The following is a 9,924-nucleotide window of genomic DNA, read 5'->3' on the forward strand; positions in this document are numbered from 1 at the left end:
GTTGTGCTGTTGTTTTATAAGAGTTATGAGCTATGACACTTGGGTGTTTTTACACTGGTGGGTATCTATCGTGCTGTTGCATGTGTAATGCACTTTTGAGCATTTTCTGTAGGGCAGATCTAGTAGTGATAAATTCCATTCGTGTTTGCTTATATGGAAAAGTATTTATTTCTCTATCATTTATGCAGCTTAATTTTGCAGGATACAAATTTCTTCGTTGGTAGTTGTTTTGCTTAAGAACATTAAAAATGGGGCCCCAATTCTGTCTAGTTTGTAAGGTCTCAACTGAGAAGTCTGCTGTTAGCCTGATGGGATTTCCTTTGCAGGTTAGTTATTACTTTTGTCTTGCAGCTTGTAGAATTTTCTCCTTCATTTTGACCCTGGCCAGGTTGATGACTATGTGTCTTGGAGAAGTCCTGTTTGTTATAAATCTTCCTGGTGTTTGATGTCCATCTTATATCTGCATAGCTGAATCTCTTGTGATACCAGGGTAGTTCTCCTCAATCATTCCCTCAAATAGGTTTTCCATGCTTTTTGCTTTTTCTTTTTCTCCCTCTGAGACACCTATAATTTATATATTGGCTCATTTCATATAGTCCCATATTTCTCTAAGTGATTATTCATTCTTTTTATTCTTTTTTCCAAATTTTTGACTCATGGGGGATATTCATTGATACTGGTGTATTGGTCCATAGTCCATTGTTGGACGCTCAGGCAAGGGCTGTGCAAAACCTACTCCACAGAGGCAGGTGGCATGACCTTAGTCAACACCTGGATGAGTCATAGGAACTTGGCTGGTGCTTGGGTACATCATTGGACCTTGGCCAGTTCCTGGGCAGATTGTGGGACCTGGACCAGTGCTGGTGGATCTTCATGTGAAGTAGGAGTGGTGGGTTGGTTCGTAGTCCACTGTTGGAAGCTTGGGCAGGGAACTGGATAAGTCCTTCTTCACTGAAGTGGGTATTGTGAAAAATTGTTCTGCCCAGATCTCCCCACAGTGGTGAGAGTGGCTCTTTGGTAAGGATATCTAGGCAGTGGCAACAGGTCTCAGGGTTCCAGGTGTTTAACCCATCCCAGTCTAGATGTAATGGCAGTATGTGGTGGGGGTCAGCTTGTGGCTAGCAGGTCTGGGGTGGAGAGATAGACCACAGGTGAGGCATCATGCAATTCTGTGGGAATGTGGCCCACTGGCCAGTGTGCAGGACCAAGAGTTGTCTTGCTGGTCAGTGCTTGAGGACACAGAGTGTGTCATGTTAGCCAACAGGAATTTCCCAAGGACTGTAGCCTTTGTAGGCCAATTGCCATGAATTTAGTCCAGGACCCAGGCTGCTTTTTGTTAGCCAGTGGTGTTGCTAGCGGTAATTTGGGTTTTGGGGTGTAGGATTTCCCTCTGGCCAGGCTGGTCTAAATGCTCTCTCTGTGGACACTGGCAGAATTCTGCCTTGTGCTGTACTTCCCTGTGCCAGGTTGGCCCTGAGTTTAAATGCAAAGTCTCACAATCACTTCATTTTCCTGGGCACACAGATTCTCTCTCCACTTGGTGAGGGATGGCACAGCACTGCTGAGGGATGGGGAAGGGGTGGTATAGGCAATGCAAGATTGTCTTTTCTGCCCTCTTCAGTGCCTCTTTCCTTGATATAAGGTCAAAACCATGTAGTATAATCATTCAGCTGATTTTCGGTTCTCATGAAGTTGTTTGCTTGTGTGAATAGTTGTTGAATTTGGTGTTTGTGCTGAGGGACAGTAGCTGGAGATTTATATTTGGCTGTCTTGCTGTGTGCCCTCTCTTGAATATTTGTAATTTAAGATTAAATAATTGATTTTGGAACATTTATTGTGAATAGGCATTAAAAATAAATCCATTTATGCATGCTCATCTAAACAATGCATATATATATGTATATATGTACATGCACACACACAATTCTACATGGAAAATTCATTAAACAAAGAGTGGAATCAATAGTTTGAGTCTTCACATGGCTTAGTAAAAAGTAACTTCAATCTTTATAAAAATAATTTTAAGTTGTTTTTGTTTTCTATTCTATGTATTCTACTTGTGAAAAATAAAATATCAATTTGAACATTATTGTTAGACCATGAAAGCAAATAGGTAATATAATCCATCTTCTTCATTTGTAAGTGAGGAAAGTGAGACCCAGAAAAACTACAAATAGCTTTCCTAAAATTGTGGAGGCAGTTAGTAGCAAAGCTCAGATATTTATCTGTGACTCCTCACTTCCAGTTCAGTGCTTTTTTTTATTGCACCTACTGTCTCCAGCTTTAATATGTCCTTTTATTCTTCATTTGAGCTATGTGTTCTTTCTTATTAAATCAAAAAAATATTGATTTTTTAAAAAACAGACCATTTACTAGGAATGGAAAAAAAGACTATTATATAATTGGAAAAGGCCAAATAGGGAATCTGTGATAAAATGGTGTCTACTCTTTTTAGAGAGCTCACCATATACCTGGCTCTGTGCTAAACGCCTTGCAAACGTTAGCATATTTAAACCTTACAACCAACTTATACTGTCTTTGTTTGATCAAAGAGTTGATTTTTATTTAAATTATATGCAGATAATGTGAGCTCTTTCTTTGATCTGATGAAAACATGATATATTTCTATAGAACTCATAACTAATTTTTGGCTTATTTCAAAAGGTAACCTTTACTATGATCCAAATTTCAGTTGTCATAGGGATTTAAGTTATTCTGAAAAAGTTTTTATTGTATCCATAGTGATCTGTATTGGAGTGTGAAGTTGTCCCTGTGATTTATATCTATAAATACAATTTACAATAATTTGTCATGAATATGTTCATATATATTTGCATGTTTCCTACAACTAATGGAGAGAAGTTTGAATTCTGCATGTCCCCCCCCTGCCAAAAAAGCAAATGACAGTGTTAGAAAAGAGTGCTCACAAAAACATGGATTACATAGCCTGAAGAATAAAGTGTGACTTTTTACTATTCTTCAAGTCCATGAAGGACTATTTGAGTGAAATGGGAACCAGCCGTTCTCTACTCTTCACAGCCAAGTGAATACAAACACAAATTTACATTGCAGAAACTCTTAGAAGTCTCATGAATAAAATAATTATTTCTCATTTTAGACACATACAAAACTAACATACAAATTGTCAAATTAAAAACTAACAAGAAGGGAAATAACGTTATTTCCTACAGTGAAAATTTGAATTAAAGGATTCCATACCACAGTATTCTAAAATTCCACAGTGTGTGTGTGTGTGTGTGTGTGTGTGTGTGTGTGTGTATAAAGTTTACATGTACAGGTCCTTGACTGAAATGAAAAATTAAGTAGCCACTGGACTAGTGCTTGGCTCACTCAACTTTATGACCAGTAAAAGCAGAATTGGATCAGTCATTTCCAAATAGCATTTGAAAATATGTGTAGATAATCCAAAAGATATGAAATCAACCTAAGTGCCCATGAATTGACAAGTGAATAAAGAAAATGTGCGGTATATGTACCACGAAGTAGTAGTCAGTGATAAGAAAGGATGAAATAATGTCTTTTGCAGCAACTTGGATGGAAATGGAGGCCAGTATCCTAAGTGAAGTCACTCAGGAACAGAAAAATAAATGCTGCATGTTCTCACTTGTAAGTGGGAGCTAAACTATGGCTACATAAGGACACACAGAGTGATATAATAATGGACATTGGAGACTCAAAAGGGGAAAAGGTGGGAGGGGGTGAGGAATGAAAAATGATCTATGGGGTACAATGTACACTATTTGAGTGAGGGGTACGCTAAAAGCCCAGACTCCACCATTATACAATATATACCTGTAAAAGAATTCAACATGTACCTCCTAAGTCTATTAACATTTTTTAAAAAGGGGAAAAAGTAGCGTGAATAATGAGTAGAGAAGGTGGAAAGTGAAGAAGGCAGCAGCTCATGGCCAAAGGCAAAAGAGTGGACCAGCAGATTGCCTTTGCTAGCACCAGCCCCTCCTACGTAGCCATGCTTCTCGGGATCAGGAGAAAACATAGAAGTAGGCTGGCTTGTAGAATGTTAGGATGTTTTATTAACTTCCCATGGAGTCCTTTATTACAGACTCCATGGGAACCAAACTTTGTAGTCAGGGCTTTTTCTCCACCAATTAATGTAAAATTTAACCTTGTTGCTATCTCTAATACACAATTTTTAGAAATTGTTTTATGTGTCTTTATAACCTCATCTCTTCCCCGTTGCCAAGCACACAGCAAAAGTTAAATAAATGACCAAATCTGTTGAACCCTAGAGAGAGATGGCTAGAAAGTGCCTTAGCAATCATCTAGTCTAACACTTTATTTTACACACATGGAAGCTGAAGCTTGTGGTCCAGACACTTGCCTAACACCACAGAAGCAATTAGTGAAAGAATTAGGGACAGATGGCAGACTTGCTGACACCTAGTTCATGTTGATGTGAAGGCTACAACATTTTAGAAACAATAGCTTTGAAGCTTTAGGTCCATAGTCATAGACAAGGTTTCTGGGACTGTGAGACAGCGAGGTAGTTGATTCTTAAATGAGTTGTAACAGTAAATAGAGGAGTGCAGCTGTCAGCCAGCCTGTCTTCTCTGGCTTGAGGACAGTCCTCCATGTGCCACAGGACTGACCAGTCACCTGTGCGAGGAAAATTAAGGATTCTTTACTGTAGACTTTTGAGAGTCAGTTAACTCAGGATTACAATAGAATACACCAGAATAAAGTCTTATCTGAAGTGTTAGCAATTATACTATAAATAAGAGCTTTAAAGAGTACTTGTGATTATGATTATTTCAAATAATTTCATAAGGCTTTGCCTTAGTCTTCTGGTATAAAGAAATTTTCTTTATCATTATATCTCTTATTTATGATGGCTATTTTCAGATCGAAGAGCATATACTTACAATATTGAGTTGTTTATCAAGGTACCTTTGGGGGTTTTATTTTAAAATATTTAAAATTTACCTGAGATCAAGTTAGTGTTAACCAACAGATGCAACACACATTTATTTTCCCCATTAGCCAGGCTCTTTTCCAATGTTTTTGTTTGTTTTTCAGGTTTCAAAACCTAAATAACTCTATCCTTTTCCTTCTTTAGGAAAAAGTGGTCCATGGGGTTTACATGCCCCGAGGTTATCTTGAATTGATACCGAATCCTAGGGACAATGAAGTGAATCACATAAGAGCCACCTGTTTTAACAGTGACATAGTCCTGATGCCAGAGTTATCGACCTTCAGAGTTTTGCCCTGGGCTGAGAGAACTGCAAGAGTGATCTGTGACACCTTCACTGTGACCGGGGAGCCTCTGCTGACGTCCCCCAGGTACATCGCAAAGAGGCAGCTGAACCAGCTGCAGGACTCTGGCTTTTCCCTGCTCTCTGCCTTCATCTATGATTTCTGCATTTTTGGGGTGCCTGAAATCATCAACTCAAAGACCATATCTTTTCCCGCAACGACGTTACTAAATGACCACGACCAGCCCTTCATGCAGGAACTCGTAGACGGCTTGTATCACACAGGGGCCAACGTCGAGAGCTTTTCCTCCTCTACCAGGCCGGGTCAGATGGAAATCTGTTTTCTGCCCGAATTTGGCATCAGTTCGGCTGACAATGCCTTCACTCTCAGAACAGGTGTCAAAGAAGTGGCGAGGAAATACAATTACATCGCAAGCTTTTTCGTGGAGACCGGCTTCTGCAATTCAGGAATTTTGTCTCACAGTCTCTGGGATGTCGGCGGGAAGAGGAACCTGTTCTGCAACAGTTCTGGAACTGAGCAGCTCACGGTCACTGGGAGGAAATGGTTGGCAGGACTCTTGAAGCACTCTGCTGCTCTCAGCTGCCTGATGGCACCTGCTGTTAGCTGCCGAAAGCGTTACGCCAAGGAGAGCAAAGACCTGAAGGACAGCGTGCCTACAACATGGGGATACAATGACAACAGCTGTGCGTTTAATATCAAGTGTCATGGTGAGAAAGGCACGCGGATAGAAAATAAACTAGGCTCAGCAACGGCAAACCCTTACCTGGTGCTGGCTGCCACTGTGGCTGCAGGCTTAGACGGACTTCACGGTAGCGATGAGGTCGCGGCCGGCCCGGATGACAGCACAGACCTTCACCGATCAAAGCCTTCCGAGATCCCTTTGAAACTGGAAGATGCCCTTGTGGCACTGGAGGAAGATCAATGTCTGAAAGAGGCTCTAGGGGAAACTTTTATTCGATATTTTGTTGCCATGAAGAAATACGAGTTGGAAAATGAAGAAACGGATGCTGAGAGAAATAAATTCTTAGAGTATTTTATTTAGAATTAGAACAGTTAACTATTCCTGTAGAGATGTGATGATTACTTAAGTAGCTAATTACCAGAACCAAAAGCCAAACTTTTGTAATTAATGACAACAAGATTACAAATGTTTTTGTGATTTTTTTTTTTTTGTCCCATGGAATATTTGACAGATGAAGTGGGACTGCTGAGAGGATTCTGATAACAGAAATAAACAATAAAGTTGTGGTGAAGCTGTAATATGCAAATTTACTAGATCTCGACAGTCATTTTTCTGTGTATGTTGACCTACATAGGAATATTCCGTTTTTTTGGGCAATAAATATATTCACAAACTTTAAAAAAGACTTAAACATTAGAAAGCAAAATTTAAATGACTACAAGAAAAACAAGAAGGAATAATTTCTTCTTCTCTTTTTTTGAGACTCACTGTGGCTCCAGATGGAGTACAATGGTATGATCATAGCTCACAGCAACCTTAAACTCCTGGGCTCAAGCGATCCTCCTGCTTCAGCCTCCTGAGTAGCTGGCACTGCAGGTGTGTGCCACCACACCCAGCTACTTTTTCTATTTTTGGTAGAGACAGGGGTCTTGCTTTTGTTCAGGCTGGTCTTGAACTTCTGACCTCACACAATCCTCCAGCCTTGGTATCCCAGAGTGCCAGGATTATAGGCATGAGCCATTGCACCCAGCCAAGGAATAATTTCAATTATACAACTAGATTGCAACTGCCAGGGTGACAAATATTCTAATATAATCTCACTAATCAAGATATAACCTATATCAAGAGGATGCAGGTTGTAAGCATCATTATGCTCTTTCTAAATAAGTTAAGAAAAGTTTTGCAAAAATAGGTCATCATGACAAGTCAGCAGAATTTTTCCCAGGAAGTTTTCTCTTTTCACCCTTCTCTGTTAGCTCCTGACAGGCTTAGAAACTTCAAGGTTATAACATTCTCAAGAAACAAATCCATAAGCAATAGAATTAGGGCTGAGCACAATGAGGTCAGATTTTAAAAGTAGTCAAAGCCTTTCATTAAACAATACCCCATATAGAAGTCCAATATATAAAACATAGATGGAAGAGTATGTGCATGGGGGTGAGTGGGCTCTGCCAGCTCTGCTTGGTTCTTTGAAACTAGACATCCCTCTGACTCCCCTAGTGCTCTGCGGAGTGTGAACAACTGCCTAGCTAGCCAGGGCTGTGTTTGCAGCTTAAATTTGTATTTAAATGACTGATTCTGCTGCCCACAGAGGTTGATCACTCCCTAGAGAATATTAAAAGTTGCAGGCCTTTGTTTGAATGATATAACACCACAACTATCACTAAAGTTTAGCTTCTTTTGGGAAGAAGTCCAAAATCCACTTACTAGCAAATGAAAACACTGTTCTGCTGCTTAGGATCAAACAGGAGATTTTATGTTCAATTAAAACTGACCGTGGTCTCAATTTAGATAGCAAACTCACAAGCAGAGAATTAGGATTTGGCTCAGATCCTTCTATTAAAATTCTTAGTCCTCAGTAGTTTAAAGAGTGAAAGTTAGTCTGTCCTTCACTAATTGCTCCCCTCTTTTCTCCTTTGAGCAGAAGTGTGTCTGGATACACAGTAAAGTTTTTGGGTGGATTAAGGGGTAGAGAGAAAGGCAATGTAGGGTGGATGAAGAAGGAAAGGAATTTGCCCTGAAACCCCTGAGAGAATGAAATCCCACACATAACATAGATAAGAAGGAATCCTGCCACAGCTTGCTAGGTTGGCTGATGTTCATTTTTTGCACTGTTCTCAGTATTATAAAAGCTCAATGTGTCCACTTGGAAACACAGTGAAAAATAAAAATGACATTTCTGAGCCTTCATGTGGTTGACTGTGTTCATGTTATTAGGTTCAGGCCAAAGAAATGTAAGTGGAAGTGTTATATGGGACTCTAGGACATTTCCTTAAAGGACAAATGCTGTGTACCCATCTGTGTTCTCCATCTTTTTGCCTTTATCCTTCTTGCTGACTGACCTACAGATAACGTGGCTGGGATAATGTCCTCGGGACGGGAGATTTCCTCCACAAAGTGGAGGAATAAGGTGGAACCTCCACTTTGTGTCACAGTTTGACTAGACTACACTCAGATTTTTACCTGAGAAAGAATCAAACTTCTATCACCTTTAGGCTACCATGATTTTGGTTCTTTGTTACTTGCAATAAAACAATAAAACTCTCTTTCATTAGTGTGTGTGAGTGGGGCATTTGAGAGATTTGGGCATGAAAGAATAGAAGTAAAAGAACAGGGAAAGGTCACTTCCTCAGTGTTTCTACTTCTAGAAAAGAGAATCTGCATTAATCAGAGGGATCTACACACTCAAAAAAATTCTATTGTCTCTCATCCTAGTAGAGCTGTGTAGACCCCTTCATAATCTATGGGCTTTCATGAAACATGTTGAATGCTTTGGCTTGAGTTTATTATAATGAATAAAAGATGCTATAAAAACTGTGCTAATCACCGTGTTTGTAGCCTTTATGTTTTCTTCTTATACATTATTAGCATAACTTAAAAGACACAATACTTAGGATACTAGTGTGAAGAAATTATATAACTGAGAATATATCCTTCAGTGTTACATGTACAGTAGTGAGCTGACAGAAAATACTCAGCCATAGATTACTAATCAGTTTGTAACAGAGGGCTGGTGTGGCAGTCTCCACAGATATTTCAGCTCGGTGTGTCTCAGGGTGTATATTCTCGGTTTTTAAAACAAAACCGAAAGGAAGCATTGGCCAAGATAATTTAGGGCTAAAGAAAAATTGGGGTATATAGATGTAAAAATTCAGTTATATGCTTTTCTGTTTCTTTTTTCTGTTCACAGGCTTTCTATTGTTGAGGGGACTTTCTGCTGATGCTTCTACCTTCTTGGTTTAGGTGAAGAGGGTCAACATTTATTCAACAGCATTTCTTGAGCACTTTTTGTGTGCTAAGGATTCTGCTGGGAGCCATTGTACTAAGGGAGACCAAGACAAAGAAGAAGAGCAGACAATGAAAGCGTTTAGGATCTGTGTATCTTAAGCAGAACAGAAATAATTTTTCTATAGGCCTAATGCTGGAAAAAACTATTTCGGAGCCTGCTTTATGACTTGAAAAGGGTGCTTTATGAATCTCTCTGCAGAAATTACTTTCTTATTTTCATTTACTATAATTGTTCTAATCAAAGCTTAGGGGAAAATGTGATTACTGAATTTAAAGTTGGTTATTAAATGAGTATACATAAGAAATGTAAATTAAAAATGATAATGTTTTAAGACTAGAAACTAAAACATTAGTATCATAGTAAGAAGTTTCTATTTTCAAGGACGTTTTATGTTCTAAAATTTCATTTTACAGTGTCTGAATAACAACAAAGCTTGAAATGATGATTTGAAGGCAATGAAAGATCTAAAAACTTTAAGATGAATAAAAATTGAAGGCACTCAGTAAAATCTGAGCTTATCAGCAACACAGAACAGTCTCTTGACATATCTCTAGTCACTTGTTTAACAAAATAGACTTACTAATATGTTTATGATATAGGTATTCTTGGACAATATCTTTAACCTTGGGGTCCCTATTACAGGTGTAAAAATTTATATCTTCAAACATTACCTGTGTGCCCAGTGACATCCCTGTTA

The 9,924-nt window shown here is 39.0% G+C and overlaps 1 protein-coding gene across 1 annotated transcript in view; it reads left to right on the forward strand.

Moving 5' to 3' along the window:
* Positions 1 to 6,298, forward strand: part of LGSN (lengsin, lens protein with glutamine synthetase domain) — a 43,911-nt gene extending 37,613 nt beyond the window's left edge. The window contains exon 6 of the mRNA XM_076003579.1: positions 5,099 to 6,298. Coding sequence (XP_075859694.1) covers positions 5,099 to 6,298 — 1,200 coding nt within the window. The remainder of the gene's footprint in view (positions 1 to 5,098) is intronic.
* Positions 6,299 to 9,924: the final 3,626 nt, after the last annotated feature.

The sequence above is a fragment of the Microcebus murinus genome, chromosome 5 (assembly GCF_040939455.1).
Source record: "Microcebus murinus isolate Inina chromosome 5, M.murinus_Inina_mat1.0, whole genome shotgun sequence".
Classification (NCBI taxonomy): Eukaryota; Metazoa; Chordata; class Mammalia; order Primates; family Cheirogaleidae; genus Microcebus; species Microcebus murinus.